Source organism: Hyalella azteca, unplaced genomic scaffold (genome assembly GCF_000764305.2).
Source record: "Hyalella azteca isolate HAZT.00-mixed unplaced genomic scaffold, Hazt_2.0.2 contig10118, whole genome shotgun sequence".
NCBI classification, from domain to species: domain Eukaryota; kingdom Metazoa; phylum Arthropoda; class Malacostraca; order Amphipoda; family Hyalellidae; genus Hyalella; species Hyalella azteca.
The window spans coordinates 167,767-194,113 of NW_025940165.1; the positions used below are offsets into that span (position 1 = coordinate 167,767).

General features: G+C 36.0%; 2 protein-coding genes across 2 annotated transcripts; one reads left to right on the forward strand and one right to left on the reverse strand.

The window, feature by feature from the left end:
• Nucleotides 1–6,646: 6,646 nt before the first annotated feature.
• On the forward strand, nt 6,647–16,452 carry LOC108679829 (4-hydroxybutyrate coenzyme A transferase). Its single transcript, XM_018168557.2, has 9 exons — nt 6,647–7,079; nt 7,956–8,108; nt 8,547–8,695; nt 9,006–9,101; nt 9,509–9,692; nt 10,419–10,634; nt 11,150–11,287; nt 12,590–12,718; nt 13,522–16,452. Exons 1-9 carry the CDS (start codon nt 6,689–6,691, stop codon nt 13,704–13,706), a joined length of 1,641 nt encoding a protein of 546 aa, XP_018024046.1. The 5' UTR covers nt 6,647–6,688; the 3' UTR covers nt 13,707–16,452.
• A 2,248-nt stretch (nt 16,453–18,700) lies between these two features.
• Nucleotides 18,701–21,305, reverse strand: LOC108679826 (bestrophin-3-like). Its single transcript, XM_018168554.2, is given in 7 exon segments — nt 18,701–18,919; nt 18,921–18,944; nt 19,423–19,661; nt 20,132–20,261; nt 20,499–20,670; nt 20,790–20,900; nt 21,103–21,305. Coding segments are annotated over 7 exon segments (966 nt in total). The 5' UTR covers nt 21,174–21,305.
• Between the last annotated feature and the right edge of the window lie 5,042 nt (nt 21,306–26,347).

The window sequence follows — 26,347 nt, forward strand, 5'->3', positions numbered from 1 at the left end:
AGAAAATTAAAATTAAATTAATATAACATCTGTGTGAGACAAATGCTGCCTGTATGATGCAAGCATTTATGAAAACATTGTCTGGGTAATGTTTAGAGTGTTCCTTGCTCAACACTTGAACTGGCCAGGTCAATAAATCATGTTGAACCGCTGATCTGTTGATAATGTGCTGTGAAGATCAAAGTTTGCATGGATTTGGAGCGAGAATTTTTTTGCCGTTATTGATATGTGATGATAGCAAGGTTAATGATGATAAATTTCTTGTGAATTTCATTTTAGTTTCGTGATCGCCGAAGTTATGCAAAACATTCATTAATGTTCGAGTGCTCTCTGCCGAAAAAGTTCATTTGCACCATCGTTTGCCCTATTCATTTGCATTGAAAGCGTCCTGACTACCGAACTATTGGGTCCAAGGTTAAAGCAATTATTTTCCCCTCGCAAGTTTGCTTTTCTCGTGCTATTAAAAAAGTAAACCGGCCTGCTTACCCAACCAACAAGAGCTGCCCGCTCGACCTAGAATAGCGAGTCATCATCTAAACATGCTTTAACCTTCAGTATTGCGGAATTATATCATTGATTTATTAATGATTAATCAGTAAGAAGTGTATATACTTCACATTATTTCTGTCAGTGAAGATACTTATTATACTGATCGAATCAAATGAAATCTTAAGAAAATCCATGTTATTGAACTTCAATCTATTTCATCACACCTCGTATTAGGTTTAATTTAAAATTAGTCAGGTTTTCATTTACAATTATTAATTACTTCACAGTTCACCGTGAAGCTCTACAACGTTCTTATAAATCCATTTGATTTCGAATTTTAAAATTTGGAATGAAGGTAATTAATTACCTTTTCAACTAATTACTTAACATCTATCTATTCAGAAAATACGATTACTTTTTCCAGTATATAACCCGGTGGTTTGACCAACATATAACGCTAGAACTCAGAAAAAGAAACGGCTCATATTTTCCAAACAATGACACTTTTCTCGTGCTATTAAAAAAGTAAACCGGCCTGCTTACCCAACCAACAAGAGCTGCCCGCCCGACCTAGAATAGCGAGCCATCATCTAAACTTGCAATAACCTTTACTATTGCATAGTTATCTCATTGATTTATTAATGAATAATCGGTTAGGAGTACATAAACTGTATTTCATTTCTACCAATGAAGATACTTATAATACTGTTCGAATCGAATGAAATGTTACAAAAATCCACGGTGTTGAAGTTCAATCTATTTCATCACGCTATTTACTAATTTTAATTTAAAATTAGTCAGGTTAACACCTATAATTATTAATTGCTTCACAGCTTTCCGTGAAGCTGTAAAACGTTCTTTTAAATACGCCTGAGTGCGAATTTTAACTTTTAAAATGAAGGTAATTAATTTCCTTTTCAGCTAATTACTTAATATATATTCAGGAAGTATGATCACTTTTTCTGTTATGTAATCCGGTGTTTTGAGTCGCAAATACTCCTAGCACTCAGAAAAAGAAAAGCCTCATATTTTCCAAATAGGGACACATTTTCTAACATACCTACAGTACGAGCAGTGCGTGATACGTCCATTTGCTAGGCCGAACTCATCAAGTCGACCCACAAATGGGCAAAAGTACATTACAATTTGGACAAAGTTTGATTAGTTACTCTGCGTGTAGAATGCTTTCTTTACAGTCGTAAACTATTGCATTTCAGTCAAAATGGACAGCTCGTTGTGACATAAGAAGCCGCTATATGACCGTAAACATGTCGTAAACATGTCGCCAATATGTTGTCGTCCACATATGATACAATTAAAGACCGAAAACAAGTTTCATCGCTCAAACATGTTAATCACAATAAGGTTTAAAATAATTAACTCTCGCGAAAACTTGAACCAATGTTACAAAGAAAGGATTTCAGAGAAAACAATGAATTTTTAAAAATAAAGAGCATTGGTGTAAAATAAAAATGTTATTGATATTTCTATGGCGGACTCGTATCTCTAACAACAATTTGCCTTGCAAGCAAGGTTTTTAAAGCTTCGTTCATTGAGCTACAATATAAATTATATTGCTCCTGTAAATGCGTTACTTGTTCAGTTTCCCTCTTTTGATGTTAACAATTTCTTGGCGTAAGACAATTTATAAAAGAACAATTTTCACTGCGGTTGAAAGTCTGAAATCAGATCTGAAAGTTCGCGTAATTGAACGTTGAGAGTTGAGTTAACTCAATCTGGTTCTAAGTTGGTAAACGACACGCGTATCGCACAGTTACATCGTCTAAGCCATTATATCCATATTCATGCATGAATAAATTCGTCAATATCACATATTTTTACGTGTAGAATATAAGTAACTAACATGATATATTGTCAAAATTTTCTCGCGCGCACTCTTTGTTGTATATGAGGGTTGTGTGAAGGTCAATTTGATGGCACTCGTAAAAAAATATTTCTTCCAGCGTTCAAGATTTAAGTTTTTGCTTTTTGCTTTGTACAGTAGAAGCACACACTACAATACAAAATCTTTTTATGCATTAGTTTCTGCAGGGATTAATAGAATTTATAATTTATCACTGCATAACCTCCTAGATTCTGGGTAACTTTTTTTGTATGGTCGATAAAAATCGATTATCGGCTAGAGATAATTTATAAAAAATTTAAGATCGTGTGTGTCTTTCTGATCGAAAAATACTCTTTACATATTTTACTTATTTTTATTTGATAATATTCTCCAACATTCAAACATTTAAATTTATCGCGCAATAACATACCTGAATAAGTTTTTCTGAAAAGAAAATAAAACGGGTAAAAATATGAACACAATCGCTTGCTCATGTTTGCTTGAGAATTCTCCCCTTTATTAAAGTCGCAGTCCGCTAAGTCGCCTTCTCCAGGCAGTTTTTAATAAAAGAAAATATATCCAAGGCTTTCAAAAGGGAAATGCAGCGGCTGTTCTCACAGTGGCGGCACAATGGGCAGTTGCGTTAGTCCAACGAGGTAATATTGCCTTGTGCCGCAAACCACCAACGCTTTGGCAGATCTACCGCAATAAATGAAGTGTTCTTGTGTACACATTGTATCCCTTTGTTGGTGACGGTGAACAATCCAAAGTGAAATTCGGTCAAATGGGGAACCTGTTTGGGCTCCCAATACCGTTTGATAGCAACTATTAACGGAAGAGATATCTGTTCCACTAACAGAGATTTCTGTTTTTTTTTCTTTAATTGAAATCCTGTGTATTGCACTTAATATTTGCAAAAAGAAAAGGGTGTTATAAAATTATGAGAGGTTAAAATGTAGGAATCAAGAGCAAACTATGTAAGAAATCCGAATAATACGTCAAGCGAATGTTAATGCGAAGCCGTGCAGTTTTGCAATAGAGCCTCTGCGTTTGCACGATTTTTTTGCCGTCCACATGAGATCGCTTTACTCAATAAAGTAAATCCACCCATAAAAAAGGAGCGAAAAAAGGGATTAACGCTCGTTTAGCTTGAAAAAATTTAATCCGCGCGCTAGCGAGGACTAAATTTTTCATGCCAGGAGTCGTCAGATGAGCTTCGGAGGCTCACGTTTTTGAAAGAATCGAGATTGATGGAGCGTGAACAACTTTTATGGAAAAATCTTTGAAGATTAGAAGGGAAGTGGTATAATTATTTATCATAGAATGTGCCGTTGAAATCCTAAACGCAGATCCAACTCATTCATCATTCAATATTAAATTGGTATTTGGTAAATAAAGATTAAATTGGTATTGTCAATAACTAGGTAAAAAAGGGAGGAAAACATCAATAATTTATTCTGATGTTTTTCTGCAATTATCTCATTTACTTCATTACTTCGCAATCTGATTTCCCTTCTTATATTGTTTGCGGCATCGTTAGTTTACCATCTAGGATCTTAGTGTTCTATTTAGCCTACACAATAATATTTTCTTTAGTCCATCATAGAACATCTTAATTTAATTTTCTATTTAGGCTACCCTCTATTAATTTATTTAGTTCGCCATCGAATATCTTAGTTTTCTATTTAGTCTATCCATCAATATTTTCTTCAGTCCACCATAGAAGATCTTAGTATTCTATTTAGTGTACACAATAATTTTTCTTCAGTCCACCATAGAAGATATTTGTTTTCTATTTAGTCTGCCCTCCAATATTTCCGTTTTCTATATTACTGAAGCAAGTACCGCGCATGAGCAGCACAGCGGCACAGCACGAGCAGACAACAGCTGAGCAGTTGCGGCACTCACTCAAGACTAAGCAGTCGTACTCATGTTTTTGACGTCTTATTCATGTTTTTTACCATCAATTGAACGTTTTAATCGCTCATTAAGTTTAATACTTCAAAATGTTAATTGGGATTTCTATCTGGTCAACTGAATAGTTATTGATGCTTGATAAATTTGAGGATTAGAAGCAGTGAAAATGATTAACAGGAACACCAGTGCGAATTTCTTCAAGAAATCGGAATATTTTTATCCATCTTTACTTGTGTTGATTAATATACACGATGATAATAAGATAATAATTCTAATATAAAATATTTAAAATGCGTCAGGTTTGAATTCAGTGATTAATAAATGTTTGTTGATGAGTTTAACGCATATACAATGTTGAAGCTTCTTCACAATTCGCCGGTCGTTGGCTCGCACCTTCAGTGTAGACGCGCTGCGTCCGCGTTCGTGCGAATACATATCACAAGTTAATTAATTTATAAGTATTGCTCACTGTGAACTCTTTGAATGTGTTGAACACTCCTACATGTGAAAACTGTATGGATAATTTAATTTTGTATAGAAAACTGTTATTTATAAGGGAAAAAATATGCTAAAGTTGAAATGAACTATGACGAAAAACTTACCGTTGTCAGATGATAACCGAGTTCGCAAATATAAATGGTCGAAGCAAGGTGAATGCCAATTTATTTTATCTTCGAGACGAAACGAATACAAAAAATTGTTTCAACAAGCGCGCATTGAAATGAAGGGCTGCTGACACCTAAATTAAAATAAAAAATAAGCGTGAAATATTGTGTTTTTTCTCTTTTTCTTTGTAAAAGAATCTGTCTCATTAGCCCTGAAAAATTCTGCATACGAACTTCTCTTCACCATTCACTATTTCGTTCATCGTATGTAATGGTAGTCTCAATGTCACACGGACCTATCAAGGTCAAATGTTGTTTCGCAATGCCGTACGCGTAAAAAACGCCGTCGGCCATTTGTTAGACAAAGACGCGCCTACAATTTATTTATTTTTATTGATAAATTTTAGATAAATTAATACATTTATTTATCAATTTTATTCAGCAGTATTTTAGTTTTAAAATTCATGAAACATTTGTACAGAAAAAGACTTCTCTCAAAGCTCCAGAAATAGGATCCTGACGGTTGCCGGCTATCACAACTTCGATCCCAGCACCATACATATTACATAATTACATATAAATTACTAACTATATATTTAGAAAGTTATAAACAACAATGAGAGGAAGACTTAAAAGCAAGGCTGGGTTAATCAAAGACTGTGTTAATTGCTAAAATTATTGTATTCGAAGTTATGAACATGCGAAGTCGCTGTAAAACTGGACAACAAATTTAAACTTATTTTCTGTGGTATAACAGAATATGGATTTTCTTGTTCAGTTTTCGCGCTGAATTGGAAGATCAGATTGAAATTGCTTAATTAGATCAAGATATTATGCAATCTACTGTACCGTTTATATGTTTATGCATTTATTATACATAGATTACAATGAAAATGTAAAGTTATTTCGCGCTAGACATTCTAGGGCGTTGAGATGCTCGCATGTACACAGTTTGTGGACGTTCTCTTACCCCCGTCTTGCAGTTCTCTACCAGCATAGAGGTGTTCCATTAACCGATTTTTGATTTGACTTTTTCCTGATGAAAGTGTCCATCATGTTATTCAAAAAAGTTTCTTGCACTGGCGTCACCAGCTTTAAGAAAGTAGGGGACGGAGCTAAGTCCCCAGGTTTCAAAAAAATATAACTCAGTACTCACTGCAGTGAGTGACAAAGAGCGCATTTTCTCGTCGACGAAAACGGGAAGTCACGGACGGACGGAGCACAATAGTGAATTTTTTCCATAAATGAGAAAATGCGCTAAAAAGGAAACGGGGCCAAGCCCTCGGGTTTTAAGAATATGGGGGTCTCTGTGAAATTTTGATTTCTATATCACGTTGCCAAATATATACAGTATAATTAATGAGCGAATCCGAATTTTCGATACACAATTGACTAATAAAATAAAATCTCTAAATTTCGTAAAAATAAATAATAAAAAGATAAAACAGTTGAATGACATGAAAATCTAGTTACAATAGTTTCTAATATCTGATTCGCTTTGAGCGCTCTTAGTTGATTAGGAACATTCTGAATGATTAATCATCAAAATTTCCACTGATTGTTGTAAGGCTTCTGAATTGTAATATTTATATTCAATGTTATATAAGGAAACTCAGGAATATCTTTTCCTTAGATTTCAACATTATCTTTAGTTGTGCATTACGATGATTTTTCAGCACTTCTGATGAATATTTTATAATAAATAACACAGTTGCTACGATGAATTACGTATTTATTTGGTGTACCATTAAAATTGTTGTAAAGAACTGAACTAGAAAAATTATGCCGGAAATAAAAATTATTTTCCTCTATTTTTACAGCATTTGAAATCATGCGGTCGCTTAAAATAATTAATTCCTCAATTTTATACAACCGCCTCATTACCCAGTTAAAAAGTTCACTTCTCGTAATTTGTGATGAGAATTTTACGCAAACAACTAGGCCACATGCTCTAAAAAAATTCTCATCTCTAGTTAGACATAATCCAGCTGCCACAGAATTTTTCTCGAAACGAAGAGAAAATTCGATTGCAATTAACCGCAGTGACATTTGGTCAGGAAGTCGAAATTTCACACAAAATCCAGTGTTTCGACATGGTAGATGTGAACAAAAACAGTCGCAGTACAGAAATTTCTACACCTACTCCCACGAACCTTTCCATCCTCTCAAGCGGGAGCCGAAGTGGCAGACTGCAGACGAGGCAGTGGCAATTGTCAAGTCAGGTCTGTAGAACATTTTTGTCATATCGAGAAAAATATAAACTTTGATTTTATTATGAAGTCAGATCACTAAGAACTTTTTGTCATAGCAAGAAAAAGTATTACTATAAATATATATTGATTATTATTTAAAAGAGCGCGATTGTACAAAAGTATTTAGAATTTTCTCAAGGGAAGCGATGAATTTGTTGTTCATCATTGAAGCGACGTAGTGAATGTAATTTTCTTCACTCAGGGGACGTTGTGTTCATCCACGGGGCTGCAGCGACACCTCTATTGCTGGTGGATGCTCTCACCCGCCACGGTATTGCCAACAAGCTAGCGGATGTCACTGTGTGTCACATCCACCAGCTGCCACAGAATTTTTCTCGAAACGAAGAGAAAATTCGATTGCAATTAACCGCAGTGACATTTGGTCAGGAAGTCGAAATTTCACACAAAATCCAGTGTTTCGACATGGTAGATGTGAACAAAAACAGTCGCAGTACAGAAATTTCTACACCTACTCCCACGAACCTTTCCACCCTCTCAAGCGGGAGCCGAAGTGGCAGACTGCAGACGAGGCAGTGGCAATTGTCAAGTCAGGTCTGTAGAACATTTTTGTCATATCGAGAAAAATATAAACTTTGATTTTATTATGAAGTCAGATCACTAAGAAATTTTTGTCATAGCAAGAAAAAGTATTACTATAAATATATATTGATTATTATTTAAAAGAGCGCGATTGTACAAAAGTATTTAGAATTTTCTCAAGGGAAGCGATGAATTTGTTGTTCATCATTGAAGCGACGTAGTGAATGTAATTTCTTCACTCAGGTGACGTAGTGAATGTAATTTCTTCACTCAGGTGACGTAGTGAATGTAATTTTCTTCACTCAGGGGACGTTGTGTTCATCCACGGGGCTGCAGCGACACCCCTATTGCTGGTGGATGCTCTCACCCGCCACGGCATCACCAACAAGCTAGCGGATGTCACTGTGTGTCACATCCACACAGAGGGCGAGGCTCCATACACCAAGCCTGAGTGTGACGGTGAGAACACACAGCGTCCCATTGCATTGTATACAGGAAGTCAAACACATTGTATAAGGTCGAAGGAGCAAGTCTGGGGTGCGAGACATGCAACTAGTTGCGAAAATTCGGGACCTGTGGTTAAGAATCGGCTATAGGTCACCATAGCCTTATGAAAACTGACATCGCTATATTATTATATGATATTGTTGATAAATAAAAATATAAGTTAATGTAAATCTTTGTCCAAAATCTATCTCAATAATTATTTAGTAATACCATCTTTTTCTGTCGATCGGGAATGATTAACAATTAAGAATGATAATAAAATAATAAATGAATAACATTTTGCTTGACAAAATTTTCATCCGACAAAATTTAATTCGAAATTTATTTTTCAACTTACGCGACAAAATATTCTGCAGCTATATATCTTCTATTTAACAATTTCATCACCAGGAATATTCCGGAGCAGCTCGTTCTTCATCGGCGCCAACTGCCGTAAGGCCATCAACGCAGGACGCGCGGACTACACTCCTATATTCCTGTCCGACATCCCGCTGCTCTTCCACCGCAAGATCATCAACATCGACGTCGCTCTCGTACAGGTACGTATATAATTAAGGTATTTAATTTTAATGTATGTTTCTAAGTAAACTACTGATATCAATATTGATGTATAACTGTTGCATAATTAGCTAGAACAAATTAATGTGGTCATTCAGTCAGGGTGATGTGAGAGATATTTGTGCGTGCCTAGAAGTAGAATAACGAAATTTTAGATTCGGTTTTTATAATTAATAAGGTTTAGCAAAGTATTCTAAAGACACAGACCCAAAAATCATTGGCAGGTCGCAAAATTGTAAGAAATGTAGTGAATATAATTACAATAACTTAATCGTAAGTTTGTACCCAAAGGTGTCACCGCCTGACAAACATGGCTTTTGTTCCCTGGGTACAAGCGTGGATTGTGCCCGAGCTGCCATCCAGAATGCTAAGTACATCATTGGCCAGGTCTGCTCGGTTTTATTGAAGATTTGAAAAATATGATAAATATTGCATTGTGTAGAACCTCGCTTTAATATTTACGGCATCTGAACCACTATTTATACAATTATTTATGAGGTATATAACAAAAACGGCTGCATGATATTACCTGATTACAGATAAATACAATTACGATTAATTATTAATTGCTATTTAATAAAAAATATGGACGATTATAGTTGATTATAAGTGAACCCTATCATTTAAAGAGTATTGTAAAAAGTTGTAAAGATTAATGACTGATTACAGATGAACCCATAGATATTTAAAGGCTATTTAACAAAAACTTTATTGAATAATACCCGATTTTAGATGAACCTAATTTTTAAAAAGGTATAAATTAAAAGTATCTGAAAAATAACACCGGATTACAGGTCAACCCATGCATGCCACGCACGTTTGGCGATGGCGTGGTCCATAAAAGTCACTTCGACTGCATGGTGGATGGTCTGGCCAGCCTGCCTGAACATAAACCCAAACAGCGCTCAGACGTGGAGAACACCATCGGCAAACTAATTGCAGACAACCTGGTGGTGGACGGTGCAACCCTGCAGACCGGTGAGGAATAGGGTAACACTATCGGCAAACTAATTGCAGACAACGTGGTGGTGGACAATGCAACCCTGCAGACCGGTGAGGTGTAGGGTAACACTATAGGCATACTAATTGCAGACAACCTGGTGGTGGACGGTGCAACCCTGCAGACTGGTGAGGTGTAGGGTAACACCATCGGCAAACTCATTGCAGACAACCTGGTTGTGGATGGTGCAATCCTGCAGACTGGTGAGGTGTAGGGTAACACTATCGGCAAACTAATTACAGACAACCTGTGGTGGACAATGCAACCCTGCAGACCGGTGAGGTGTAGGGTAACACCATCGGGAAACTCATTGCAGACAACCAGTTGGCTTACGGTGCAACCCTGCAGACCGGTGAGGCTGGTTAATCCTGCTAGACTAGCTTTCCTATATTTTATATAAGCTCACATTCTAGTGTACTCAGTCTTCCTAGAGCCTATTGATCTCTGAGAGTCTAAGTGACTTAGGGTGCACATGCTTTCTAATCATAAGTACCGTATTATCTTTAATTTATAAATGAATTCACTAATTCATGCATTATTTTTTCAGTACATTATACTTATTCTATGACGAAACTATATGCCTTTCAGGTGCCTGTGGATGCGTCGAACAATAATTTAATGTTTAATCAATCATTTGTATTTACACTATACAATATTTAATAAAAAATTAGTACCAATGCAAAAATTTCCAATTAAATGCCCAGGAATCGGCAACATACCTGACGCAGTTCTGGCTTCGCTGATGAACCACAAGGACCTCGGGATCCACTCTGAGATGTTCAGCGATGGTGTGGTGGATTTGGTGGAGGCGGGATGTGTCACTAACACATACAAGGTTACGCACCCCGGCAAGATAACGGGAAGCTTTCTTGTCGGGACAAGAAAACTATTTGACTTCGTTGACAATAATCCGTTTGTGGGTTAGTTGCACTTAGAAATACGGATAAATCAAGACTGTGCTTACTATAATAATAAGTTTACGTGAAAATATTGACTTTTCAAATAAATTTTCTCCATAATTATAATTGTGCTCGCTATTTCAATAATTGTATCGCAAAATAATGGTTATGTCTGTTTTGACAAAAAGGTTCACTCTATAATTGTTAAAACTCATTTTAAAAATAAGTTTACGAAGGCCTCAAGCAGCACAGGCTGCTTTGATGTGCGTGATGGTGACTATTTGATGATATTCAATGTACAATTACGTTTAACTATTGTTTAATAACTTTAAATAAGATTTAAAAACTTTAATTTAATTAAAAACCAATTAAAGAAAATTTATTCAAATTTATATTTTTAGAATAATATTTATATGATAATATAATAACATTCAAATTTAATAGCAATTAAATAATATTTAGTCATTTTAAAATAACTTTTAATAAGGAATTACATATGAATTAAATATTCATAATCGCTCCCGCATCCCCTCCAGTGATGTGCGACGTGTCGTTCGTGAACAGCGTGCCCGTCATCGCCCAGAACCCTAAGGTGACCGCCATCAACTCCTGCATCGAGATAGACCTCACCGGGCAGGTCGTGTCGGACTCCATCGGCACCAAACTATACTCAGGTCAGCCTGCCTACATCGGCACCAAGCTGTACTCAGGTCAGCCTGCCTACATCGGCACCAAGCTCTACTCAGGTCAGCCTACCAACATCGGCACTCAGGTCAGCCTGCCTACATCGGCACCAAGCTGTACTCAGGTCAGCCTGCCTACATCGGCACCANAATTCAATGATCAAGGAATATCTCAAACTAATGAACTTAACTCGATTAAACTTGGTACACGTATTCATTAGGACCTAACAATAATGTTTTGCTCGTGAAAATAGTTTGAATTTTACCATCGTTTGTTTTTGCCATAGTTATATGGCAATACGGGTCGAAATTCACAGTGATCGAGTAATTTCTTCCAAACTACTGAACAGATTCGAACAAAATTTTGAATTTGCAGTCCTAACTACCGAACGGCCATGTTTAGCTCGTGAAAATTTCTTCGATTGTGCCTTCGTTCGCGAGTTTTTTTTTTCATTTCACCTTCATTCGTGATTTAAACAGCAATACGTGCTTAAATTAGCAATATTCAAGAAATTTTTTCCAAACTACTCAACAGATTTGAACGAAACTTAGTATTTGAATACCTAACCTCAGCAACGGTGATGTACACAATTTTTTCGTTTTGCCTTCGTTTGCGAGTTATACGGCTATACGTACGTATACGTAAGAGCCGTTTACGTAGACGTATAAGGCTCATGGTTAAACCGGCCGGTAGAAAAGCCAGTCGTTCCTCCTATATCTGTATAACTCGCGAACGAAAGCAAAATAGAAAAATTGTCACGAGCTAAACATCACCGTTGAGCGGTTAGGTATTTATATACAAAGTTTCGTTGAAATCTGTTCTGTAGTTTAGAAGAAATTTCTTGATCGCCGCGAATTTAAGTGACAAATTACCCGGCGATGCGGGCCGAATATAAGGATGTGAAGAAAATGTGTGCTATTTACGATGAAAGTGGGGTCAGTGCATGTTGTAAATGTGGTCTAGTTATGTTGAAAATGAGGTCTATTTATGTTGAAAATGTGTCCTATTCATGATAAAATGGGGTCTGTGCATGTTGAAAATGTGGTCTATTTATGATGAAAATATGGTCTATTTATGATGAAAATGGGGTCTATTTATGATAAAAATATGGTATATTTTGTGATGAAAATGGGGTCTATTTATTTGAAAATGTTATCTTTTTATGTTGAGAATGCGGTCTATTTATGATGAAAATGTGACATATTTGTGTTGAAAATTAGGTCCATTTATGTTGAAAATTTGTTCTATTTATTACAAAAATGTTTTCAATTAATATTAAAAATATGGTGCAGGTGTGGGTGGGCAGGTGGACTTCATCCGGGGGGCGGCGGTGGGGAGGGACGGGCTGGGGAAGCCCATCCTGGCCATGCCCTCCACCACCTCAAGAGGGGAGTCCAAAATTGTCCCTTTCGTCAAGCAAGGTAATCTCCGTTAAAAAAATCAGAAATATACACTCAATTTATATTGATCTATACCTAAAATGGTAATTTTAAATTACAATTTTCAATTTCAGGTAGTCTCCGTTAAAAAAACTGAGAAATATACATTTAATTTATATTGATCTATACCTATAATAGTAATTTTAAATTACAATTCTCAATTTCAGGTAGTCTCCGTTAAAAAAACTGAGAAATATACACTTAATTTATATTGATCTATACCTAAAATAGTAATTTTAAATTATAATTTTTGATTTAAGGTAGTCTGCGTTAAAAAAATCTGAGAAATATACATTTAATTTATATTGATCTATACCTAAAATAGTAATTTTAAATTACAATTTTCAATTTAAGGTAGTCTCCGTTAAAAAAAAACGGAGAAAATATACATTTAATTGATTGATTTAATTTAATTGATTGATTTAATTGATCTATACCTAAAAATAGTAATTTTAAATTATAATTTTCAATTTAAGGCAATCTCCGTTAAAAAAACTGAGAAAATATACATTTAATTTATAATAACCGACAACTGAAATAGTAATTTTAAATTAGAATTTCTTTTCATTTCAATTTTTGACGACAATTTTTAATTTCAGTTTTTTCACAACAATGTTTTAATTTTAATTCTAAATTACAATGTTTAATTACGATTCTTATTACATACTTTCAATTACAATAATTGTCAAGAGCGATTTTTCATGAAATTTTTACTTTAAATTTTAAATAATGTTCCATGACTCTTTAAAATTTAGTTTAAAATAAGTCCCCTCACACGCATCCAGGTGGCGGTGTGGTGACATCACGCGCACACGTTCATTACGTCATCACTGAGTACGGCATCGCTTACCTCTTCGGAAAAAATCTACGGCAGCGCGCGTACGAACTCATCGCTATCGCCCACCCTGACCATCGGGAGGCGCTAGAGCGCGCTGCCTACGAGCGACTGAGCTGCATGCCTTCACCCTGAGGAATTTAGTTGAAAAATAATCGTACTTATGCGATAAACTTGCGATGAATAATTGTATTTATCGGATAAACTTGCGATGTATAACTGTATTTATCGGATAATCCTGCGATAAAGAATCCTAATTCTTATCGATTGAACTTGCGGTAAATAACTGAATATATCGGTTAAACTTGCGATAAATAATTGTATTTATTGGAAAACTTGCGATAAATAATTGTATTTATCGGTTAAACTTGCGTTCAATAATGGCAATTGTCGGATAAACAACCGATTAATGACGATTGCGTGATGCAGTAATAGCGTTGGTGATCAGGTACATGCGATAGTGATCCTGCAATGGTGATAGTGAGCCATGAAAATAGCGATAAAAGGTCATATTTATATATCTTTTTCATGGGAAAAGATGGACATTCACAACCATCATGCAATTTTTTTTATTTGTCGGGTGAATCGTTCAGTTAAATAATAACAGAGACGCGCATTTAAATGTTAATTTATGATAAGATAACGAAACTAATTGAATTTCTGTCATTCATTCAATTGTGGATTATAGATGAGTCTTTAATTGGCGAGCTTCTACAACCCTTTAACACTTTATACACAAGAATTCTTCTAATGAAACTTTTCGTGATCGCGGAAAATTTCATCGGAATCTATCTATGATATCCAATCTATCCAATGATATAATTCCATACTAATCCGTTTCTATAAATATATTGTATTTTTATTCACATATTTACTTAAATATTGGTATGGTTGAACAAATCATGTTCCTATCCCTTAATAGTTTTTTTCATTAAAAAAGCGAACAAGAAGATCATCAATGAAAAGCATTCTCTGATCTTTAATTAAACAAACACATTCATATCGCATACAATTCTCATCTCCAATTATAAATAACTCGAAATCGGTCCACTGCCGTGCTGTGAGGAGTTATAACGTTATAAGACTTATAGCAAACTTAGCATATTGTAGTTGTTTGTATTCCCTATCACATTTCTCTCGTTCATTTTCAAACTCGTAGAATAGAGTTTGAGCGTCATTGTCTTGTCTATTTTCTGATTCAGTGTATTATAGTAGTAAATTTTAGAGCAAATTTTCGTCTTCTATATGGAGAGTGGCAAGAATCTTGTAGCTTCATGAACTTGATTAATTACCTTGATTTATTTATTAAGCGAAGTGAACTTTTCTGAGGTCAAACAGTCCGAGCGCTGTCATGACCCCCCGCTAAAATGTGATGAAGAAGACGGTGATTTTAATTATAAATTTATTGTCAGTCAGCAATAAACCAACCACAACTCGTCGCAACAATTGGACGATGAAGGCGATGGTTGGAGTGATTACTCCCATGTCATTGATTAATCAGCCAATCACAAAATACTGATAATAATATGACGATGAAGGCCATCATTGGAGTTATAACTTCAACGCCAATCATCAATTAGTCAAGAACATCTACCTAAATCAGGAATTGATAGCTAAATGATATCTCGCTTATTGTAATTTTGAAACGGAAGTTCATTTAAAGATCCTTAAAAGAGTTTGCTTGAAACATTTAATTATTAAGACCAAGTGTGCGTCAAAATGCAACATTGCCAAAAATTAATCTGCCATGACACAATCTTTTTAAAGAGGCAGCCTTTAATCATATTGTGAAATGTTAAAATGTCCTCCATAATATTACAAGTTAATTATTTTTCATATGGCCCTTCTTGTCTTGTTGTTTTATTTATTGAAAGCTTTGTATTGTAGACGTAGGTTTTGTGTAAAGCTTTTGCTAGCCTAAACGCACCTGTAATTTGCACAGTTTACGTGTCACGCACCGTTTACATGCCACGCACCGTTTACATGCCACTCACCGTTTACATGCCACTCACCGTTTACGTGCCACGCACCGTTTACATGCCACTCACCGTTTACGTGCCACGCACCGTTTACATGCCACTCACCGTTTACGTGCCACGCACCGTTTACTTGCCACGCACCGTTTACGTGTCACGCACCGTTTACGTGCCACGCACCGTTCATGCATCATTGTTGTTTCATTTGTTACACTATAAATGCATTCGGCTAACTGCAATATAAAACTCTATGGATTATTTGCCATTCCTTGTATTTTTGTTGTTTTATCTTGATATTACTGAGACCAATTGTGATACTTTGACATGATTACTGAATTTTAGTAAGGGAACCTTAATGAGAATTTTCAATTACGGAACGGCAAGAATGATGGAATATTGAGATAGTGAATTAATGAAAAAAATTACGTCATGAATTCATCATCATATGCATCATCACACTCAAGGAAATGAGTGAGATATTGTCCAAATTTTGATACACTCTTTTACCTCTTGTGGGTCATCTTGACCTAGTTTGGCTAGGTAAAAAAACGTTTTTAGGGAAATAAACGTGCTGAGGGAAATAAAAAACGTGCTGATGGAAATAAATTGTCACTATTTGGACAATATGACTTACATATTTTTTTGAGGGCCCTCGACATTAGTATGGTCGAGGGCCCCTGATCCTGAACTCTTTTTTATAATCTTTGATGACAGTTCAATAAATCAGTTATTATTAATGCACCGCAAAAATCGTGGTTTTCTTGTCCATTAAACATTTAAGAAATGCGAAGAATTTTCCACGAATAACGGACCATAAAAATTTTGGTTCCTCATAAAAGTTACTTATTTCTACGTAAAATGCCTATGTATAGATGAAATAGATTAATTGATTAAATTTATTGATGATAGTAATAGCAACAAAATCAATATTTATTTCTAATTTTATATTTATAGCTCAAAATCTTTCGGTGCACAAACTTAGAAAGTATTAAAATGAAGTTTCTGTTAAGTATTCCTTCCATATTTGGATTTTTACGGCCAACTAAACATATGAGAATCATTTTCCCTTTTAATGTTTAACAACAAACTTAGGGCTATCAATGAAAACAAATATGTTTGTTCTTGGAGAGTGAGTGGCAAGAGGCAGGTAAAGTGACCGAATATTTATGATTTATCGACGATCTTCAGGAATGAAAAGTTAAATTGAGGTGGCTGATAAAAAAATCAGATTAATAATAATTTCTGTGACTGATAAGTACACTGTACTGCTGTTACAACTTGCACCGAGTACACTGTACTGCTGTTACAACTTGCACCGAGTACACTGTACTGCTGTTACAACTTGCACCAAGTACACTGTACGTGTACAGACGTCACAACTTGCTGCATTGCTTTTTGACGGATTATTTGCGATGCTACCGAAGTCATTTTAATTGAGTGAGTGTAACTAGAAATTATCGTTCAATTTTTCAATGTAATTCTCACTGAGGTAAATGAAATTAAGTTAATACTATATACTTATATATCAGAGAGCACATGTTTCACTACCGAAGAAAAATTACTCTTCGTCTTCACTGAAAAGACGCTTAAAATTCAAACATTGACCTTGAGCAATGAAGTTACTTGAAGAGACAAAAAATCAAATGGCTATAAATAATAAAATGCTGAATAATAGACAGTTTTGCATTAAAATCCACGATTATTGTAGTTTATTCAGGCAAGTACTATTAGCTTGATTGTTTAAGAAATTTCGCGTGCTAGAAATAATGCATACCATATAATTTTATAAGCAAATCGTACATAGTGCTTTTGAACGAAGATCATCTGCACAAAAATAATTATACCCACTATCATAATTTGATTATAAATAGTATTTCCAGAACCGGTATGCACTAGAGGAAAATAGCTCCATTAGTTGCATGATAGATTTTCTCCGCGATTTTTTTTAGACCTTTTTTTCTGAATTTACAATTACGCTGCTGACGTAAACGATTCAAGTGGTTCCACTCACAGAAAAGAGTAACACGTTGTCCAAATATCAATGCATCTTAGTCCTGATTGGTGAGCTCTTGACCGAATTTTAGTGACAAAGTTGAGGACGTTTCAGAACTGCGTGCAAGAAACTTATCGCCCTTGTGACAATATTCATTTTGCTTCATTTTTCTAAGCGTTCCGTCGTACTGCGTGTCACTCATTGCCCTTAAATGGACAATGAAAAGTCATCGATTTTTGAATTCGTAGCGACATTCATGTCGTGCGAAACCGCACTCGCTTTCCTCAACATATTTGGAACTTCTTCCACATCTTCATCAGTTTCTAATCCACATTTCATTGATCCTTCTTCGTCAGAACTCATGGGAATCGTAAAAATCTTGATCGTTTCTTTATCGGAGTTGGCCACAACTTGAAGAAAAAGAAACACGACAAAATAACATCAGTCGAAATAATAATAATTGAAAAATTTTATGATCCCCTAAACAAAAATAATTAAGCTTTAGCAAAATGCAAGTAAACGCACTACAAAATATGAGAGTGGAATTTTGTGGATAAAATTATTCTCTGACATTTTTACTATGAGAATTTATAATTGAGTTACCGTCAGTTTATTCAAATTAATCAATATAATTCAGTTGGGGTATTTTAATTAAATAATATAATTCAGTTAGCGTATTTGCTTCGTGGCCATCAAATAATGTTGCAGTGAAAGGTATTCACCTACTGCCCAGCATAACAGCCTTTACAGGAAGTAAGATAAACAGCACTATTAGACATTGTGTTCATACTACTAATTTAAAATTCGTTACATCACATGAGTCACCATCCACTAAAGGTCTCTGCAACATAAATTATTCATTTAACTAATTCGTCGTCTGCGGGCGGCACTAAAATGTGTTCGAGGTGTAAGTTCAAACTGGAAATTATTGATAAAAATAGTCTGATGACTGGCTTTTATCTTGTCACCAATCCAAGTGGTTAGGGCGAAAAGCGAAATGAAAATCTTGTCCCGTGGTTGAAAACCACTGGTTTCTTTTTATTTTAGCATTGTTCCTCATGTTCCAATAATAATATTTCCAAAGTAAGCCTTAGATCACCCGAAGTTATTCTTCTAATGAATTTGTAATTGGTAATTGGTTAATTAACCTTAATAAATATTTAAATCACCTGCAGGTTGCGATCAACAAGGAAGTTCATCTCGAAGTCATCGTCGTCGTCGCCGAATGGATTGATAAGCGACTCAGCTACTTTCAACCATCCCATGTAGAAGCAGAATTGCAGCGTTGTAAAGACGGGGAAGTAGTAGTCGATAGGGAATTTCTCGTAGCCTTTGCTTGGATCCAAAAATTGTCGGCCCATCAAATTCATGATGAAAAAAGGCGTACACCGCCCACGTCACTACCTGCGATACAACTCATCTGAACAGGTTAGTGATGAATAACGCGTTTACCACCCATGTCACCATCTACGAGAAAATCCATTTGAAAGCTTCGTAATTGGTCCAACAGGATGCATGTTGCGAGTAAACTTTACCCTCTACCACCGTATGTCACTCTCCAGGAACATAACTTTCGACTTAAATTATATGTAAACTATTGAGTATAGCAACCTGAGGACGTTTGTACGCAACAGAAAACATTTTAAAGTTATCGTACGTGGCGGCAAGTCATTTTGCGCTTACTAAGAACGTATCCTTTTTGGGAAGTAGGCTTGTGACAATATTGCTCCGGTTACTCATGTCAGGCGGTAGAGGGTTAACAATGAAAAAAATGACACAAATATCATCATTTAAAATTGTAAATGCATTTTAGAAAATGTTTAAAATTTTGCTATGTCATGCGTTATTAAAGTGGGAATGTAACCATTATTATTCGCCAGACCTGAGTGTAGACCAGTGGTATGTTGATGGCATCGTAGCCAAGCAGGGATCCACAGCGGCTCCTAAGTCTGGTTATCTCGTCAATGATTGTCTTCATGGCGATGTCATCTTTGATTCTGTTCTCCTTCCTCGCTCTGCACACCAAAGCTCCTGCCCAGGCCATGGGCATCCAGTAGAGAGTGTGGGGAGTGCGCTCTGACATGCGCGAGTAGATCTGCCGCTCGTTTCCTGTTATGAAACCTGCGACCGAAACGATATTTTTGAAATCGGTTATCAATGAAGTGTGCACAAACAACCGAATCCAATTCCTGTTGCTAATGACTCATGAATGACGATCGTATATATCCTTCTTCCTCTATGTAAGATTTCTAATAGGATATTAAATAATACCTAATCAAAATCTTATATTATAAGTCTTGTCCTTAGGGCCAGTTTCCATCCAAAATACTTGCGAATTGGCATCTCCGTCATCCAATCACGGACGGTTTTTCAAATTAAACCCTTGAATCACGGACGGAAAATTGGCCGCTACGTGTACTTAAACCGCTACGTGTAAGTAGGCCGCTACGTGTACATAGGCCGTTACGTGTGCTTGAGCTAGTTTTGATGTAACGGCCTCGGGATTTATCAATTTACGCTGAAGCAGTTAGGCTACACCGTTTCGACTTCGTTTTTGTCCAAAATGAAAATTTTGTTTCATCAAGTCGTACCTGCATCTTCGAAGTGCGCAAGAGTAGGAAATCGTCTCTTGACTATAGGCGAGATCATGGAGAAGGTAAAGGACATGGAGAAGTTGATGTAGCGCAGGATTGTCCTCCTCATCATCCTTCCCCTCCTGTCCTGCCTCAAGATGAGGTCAAATTCATACCATTATCTCTGTGTTATCAATAATATTGTAAAAGCGATAAACGGTTTGACAAATGGGATGGGAAATGTGTAGGGGTTGTTCCCAACGAGTGTGTCGGATGGAAGTTCTATGAAATAATTTTTTAATAGATGCGTGTTTCCAGCACCCTATTTAAAAACAAAATTTCCATGAATATATTTCGATCATGCTACGTTTTCAAAACCCCGTACATTTCCTGCAAGTGATGTAGAGACGAAAAGAGCCAGCGTATCTGGCCAGGGTATCGCACGAAACTGATCCCACCACCGCCCCACCACGAGGGATACGAAGAATCCGAGCACGAACGATAGCGGGATGTTCTCCGCATGTCTTGAACACGTCAGGGACACTTGCTCGAACAAACTGAATAATAATGAACATTAGAAGCACAATGTACAATGTGAGAGAAAGTGTGAATTATGAAAAGAATAACACAACATATATATCAGACCGTCAAAGAATAAAGACACAAAATTACTCACTGTTTGCCGTAATCATTCAAAGCAAACCGATAGACAAAAGAGAGTGCAAAGTAGAATGTGAGGTAGACCAACAGGTCCATCCAGATGAGTTTATAGACGCTGCCTCGCCATCTGAACAACAATATAGTTAGCCTCATAATCATGAGTATTGAAATAGAACATTGAAATAGAACAAACATATTTCCATTGTACTATTGTTTACTTTAAAAATATAATTATATATAGTTATGAATATAATATGAAATATTATATGAATATAATATTATCTATAATTATATATATGTATATTAAATATATATAATTATATACAAACCTGAGAAGCAATTTCAGAAAGCAACCTAAGCCTTTGTTGCTGACGACGTCCTTAGTGTATGACACTGTCATTTTATATTAATTTTATAGGAGTCGGAGATCAGCTGTCGCAGCACATGCCGTGTGAAAGTGAACTTCCACTCGTATTTGAAAATCTTCCTAATTCCCGTTTACTAAAAAAAGTTTATTAAATTATTAAGTTACTCACAGTACACATGCAAGCGGCGAAAAAAATTAACTTACTTAACAACAACAAAAAAAACTAACTTAACTAACTTAACTACATGCAAGCGGCAAAAAAATTAGCAGACTTAACTATTTCACAGGGAAACTCTCTGCATTAGTGAGAAATAACCTCTCTATTGTTTTTCATGATATAGAAAATGCCCATGAATAAAACAATAAAATATAGCTAAACTACGGGAGTTGCCAGCATTATTTAAATTTTTAAAAGAGAATTTAATTTGGGAAGTTCACACAACGAAGAATTCTATAATTACTAGAACCTTTATATAGTCAACACCCATATTGCAATGCATATTTACTGTTGCGATATATGAATATTAAGGTGGAACATTATAATGGCAAAGTGCTGGTCGTTGTATTATAGATTCGATCGAGTCGTAATCGTTATCTGTTTATTAATTTCATTTTTCTCTTAATTAATTTACCAAACAAATTTTTTTGTGTAACAAAAAATTAGGATGATTGCAGGCAACGAGGGAAGCCTGCATAAAAAACCGTTAGGAGACAATTTGAGAAATTTTGCAAATTTTAATACGTATAAACTTATAAACTATATAAACTTATTTCTTTGAAATAAATTTATATAAATGGAGGAACCTATTAATTTATTATTGAATTTATTTACCTAGTCACTCCTGACTTCAAATGAATTTAAAAAGCACAAAAATATTCTTGAGTGCTAATATTTCAACCGAGACGCACCAGCATAATGGAGGACCCGAAGTGTGACTATCCAATTTTTGTGTCTTTTATTATAACTTTTCCAATGCTTAATTGTGCTACAAATTGAAGATATTTTACATTGAAATGATGAAATGTGCAAGAGAAATTTTACAATTTAGTGAAAATTTAGTGACGATGCATGAAATGTCCTCAACCCATTATCCTATACAAAAATGAGTGTGTGATGAATTATGCCTACAATAAAGATTAATACTTATATCGTAAAACATATTCGACTAAATCAAAGGAAATAGCTTCCAAAGAGGAACATTAACAACCATTACTAAAAGGGAAAAAACTCGCAGTATACGACATATAATTATAAAAATATATGACCAGTTTAAAAATCGACTCTTTTCGATGAGCTAATACCCTTTCGGTACCCTCTCGGTCATCTGACGTTGAAACAACGTTGATTGCGATTTAATTTCGTTGAAACAACGCTGACTGCGAGTTGAATTAGTTGAAACAACGTTGATTACGAGTTAATTTTGTTGAAACAACGTTGACTGCAAGTTGATTTAGTTGAAACAACGTTGATTACGAGTTGATTTCGTTCAAACAACGTAGACTAGACGTTGTTTCAGAGTCAGATGCCTGATGAGTTACGAAGGACGCGGTCGGAGCGTCTTTTAAAACCAATTTCTCTCACCAACACCACGTACTCAACTGGGATTGCTCTTCTCCTGGGACCGAGTTCACTACTCAGAGGTCAATTAACTGTCATATATCATAATAATACATAGAAATAAAATAAGAAGAAACGTGAAAGTGAAAAAGTGTGAAAAAAGAAGAAGTGTGAAATACAAAACGTGTAGAACATGAACAGCGAAGACCAAAATGGGCAGGTAAAAAATTAATATTTATGGAATGTGCAGATCGAATTGTTGGGTATGTACATCGTGTCTTTGTGGTCGAATATAAAAATTAAATATATTTTTGACGGAAACACGCGAATACCTAGAATAATTTTCTAGGAAACGTACCAGTCATATAACTCATTTAATTAAAAGTGCTTGTTATGCACGTAATAAATACTTGCTATGCTCATATTAGGATATCGCAAACCCTGTGAGTTACAAGAAGTAAAAACATCGCTCAGTGGAAACCGAGTAGGAAGTAAAATGGAGAAAATCTTAGAGTTGGAATTTCCACTGAAATGCCTTGAACACGCAGCCGGTAGTGGTGGCCAGCACACCTGTGAAGACAGTATAAATAATGAATTTAATGCATGGACTCCAAGCAGGCCAGCCCAGACTCTTCGTAGCTCGATCTTTAGTTGACCACACATATATATCTTTACCAAGACTTTACTCAAGTGTACCAAGATCTGATAATCAATAAACAAGTACATTAGTCATGTTCTCAATCAATACAAGATGTCATTAATCATCAAGAACATCATGTCTTGAACAAACAACAGGCACAACAAACATTCACCTGTTGAATAAACGTTGAAACAACCTGCATTGACGACATTAAAATACTGGTATGAAATAAGCATAAAAGAATTTAATTGACTTATTACTCGAACGACATTCATCTGTTAAATAGTAATGTTGAAATCGCCTTGATATTGATTAAATTTTTAAATTAAAACCGATATCCTGAATGCAACTTTGAAGTCATGTTAATATAAGACTGTATTTTATTACACACGTATTAGCATTTCTTTCACATTGTATGGGTCGGTAAACTCTCCGCTGCGAGGAACATCTACCTTAGCCGGGAACAAGCTTCTGCCTTCCACTGGCCAGTACTAACAGCCACTAATTAGTGTGAAACTGGTCTCGTGCAGAGTGACACTGGCTGGTTCAGAGCCGCTATTAGAGGCCAATATTAATTGCTAGTACTAACTGCCACTATGTAATTATTGTGGTACCGAAAGCTAGGAGAAAACGAAGAAACTAAAAATGTGGCCAGTAGGCCGACCAAAAAGGCAGAGACTGCAGACAGCTATAATATGTCCACCGAGTACTAAATTCGATATTACTACATTTAAAACATTTTCAGTGCCAAAATAAATTTTATGGACCTGCCGCACTGTGGTTAGTATAAATTTCATCAAAGATGAAAAACGATCAAATTTTTATTTGCTTCTGAATGAGAATAGTGACGTATAGTTCAAATGAAATTAATAAATAATATTTATAAATGTCACTGAATATTTTGATGGACTTCAAACACTTCTGAACATAAATCATTTCAAGTTAAGTTTTATATTACGATCCAAAATAAGTAAAACTAAGTCTGTAATCATCAATTTACGTATCAATTAACGATTAAGACTTCAAATTAGTGGTGTAATCCGATGATGATTGAATGCTAAACTATACATTAATGAATCTTCAAATTAGGGTTGAAATATAGCTTGTCCGACTAGGTGTTTAGTCAGACATTTGCCAGACTCGGACGATAAAAATAATGGCAGCTAATAATGACCTCGTGTAAAAGCTTACTGGCCTCTAAACTAGTGGCTGGCAGTGCTTGCTAAATAAATTGAAATGATACCTAATGGGGCAACGGGCCATGCATGCGTGTCACGGGGCAAAGCGCCAATGGTGAAGTCTTGTGTTATACAATGTATCTATCTACATTATACCTTCGAAGTAAAACAACACCACATGCACTGCCATAATATGCGCCGAATGCGGAGTCGTTTTTTGTCAAACTGGCCGCTGCTTGACGCCGAAGGCGGACTTGCCATAACTTAAATAAGGCAAATCGTATTTATACATGTCATCGATGTCAAAAGTCGCCCTCTGCGATTGAAGATCGGAGTTGAGACGTCTATCGACAATTGTTGGAGAGGATATGTACATCACCGTGGTACGCACTCCAGGCCGACGAGTCTACAGTTATCGACAACAAGGCAATACTACTTGTTTATGTGCGATATATATATCAGGAGGATGTGCATGAGGATGTGTTATTCGCACTCTCTTTGTCAACCAACACCACAGGAGCAGAACTGTTCAAATCACTGGATGGTTATATAGCGGAAAAACTAAAATGTTCTTTTTGTATCGGCATATGTACAGACGGAGCTGCTGCTATATGTCCGGACGATTTTCTGGTTTAACTGTTCGGATTAAGGAGGTTGCACCTGAGAGTGAATCTACGCATTGTATCATTCACAGGAAAATGTTTGCAAGCGAAAAATGTCATCGGAATTCAATAGCGTATTGAATGATGTCGTTAAAGTTATTAACCACATCAAAGCACACGCCCTTAACTCGCGCCTGTTTGAGCAGCTTTGTGAGGAGATGGACGCAGATCACAAATGTCTTCTCTTATACACTGAAATAAGATGGTTATCCGGAGGGAAATCGCCAACCCGAGTATTTGAATTAAGAGAGCCATTGCTACAATTTCTCTCAGAAAAGAAGTCACCGCTGGCAGCCCATTTCAGTGACAAGGTATGGGTCGCAAAACTGGCTTACCTGTGTGACATATTCAGCCTGCTCAATGAGCTAAATCTGTCCCTTCAGGGTAAAATGACAACTATTTTCATGTTGGCAGACAAATTAGCCGCATTTAAAGCCAGACTGGAATTGTGGGAACGGCGCGTGAACAGGGGCATTTTGGACATATTCCAGATATTGGCGGGAATTTTAGGCAAGACTGAGCCAGATCAATCATTCTCCCAGTTGGTGCAAGATCACCCTCTTTACTTTTGAAATAGTTTGAGCGCTACTTCCCAACAAAAAATGACCTACGGACTGGTAAGGAATGGATCCTTAACCCATTTTGCAATAAACCTCCCGAATCTAGCATGCCTGTGAAAGAAGAAGACCAATGGCTGGATACTGCAAATTACGGCAGCCTTAAAACTATGTTCTAGACTACAACTCAGCCGGTGTTCTGGATCAAAGAGTTATGGCGGAGTACCCTGAGATTGCAACCACAGCAATAAAATCCTTATTGCCATTTCCTTCATCCTATCTCTGTTTAGCGGGGATTTCTGCAGTGACAACAACCAAAACAAAACAACGAAACAAGCTTGACATCAGCAAGACACTTCGGGTGTCACTATTTCCTAAAGTGTTGTTTTATCATTTTTAAACGAAAAATATGCAATTGTGGTAAAGGGACCAAGGGTGGGCGCCTTGCCCCAGGCCCATGGGCCCATTGCTCCAGAGGTGGGGCAATGGGCCCATTCTGACACGTTTTACAAAATAGTGTTTCATTAAAAATTTAATAACTATATAGGCGTCTAATTCACATCATACATTCCTCATTAGTTGCACCTTTAAACAATACAAAGAACCACCTCG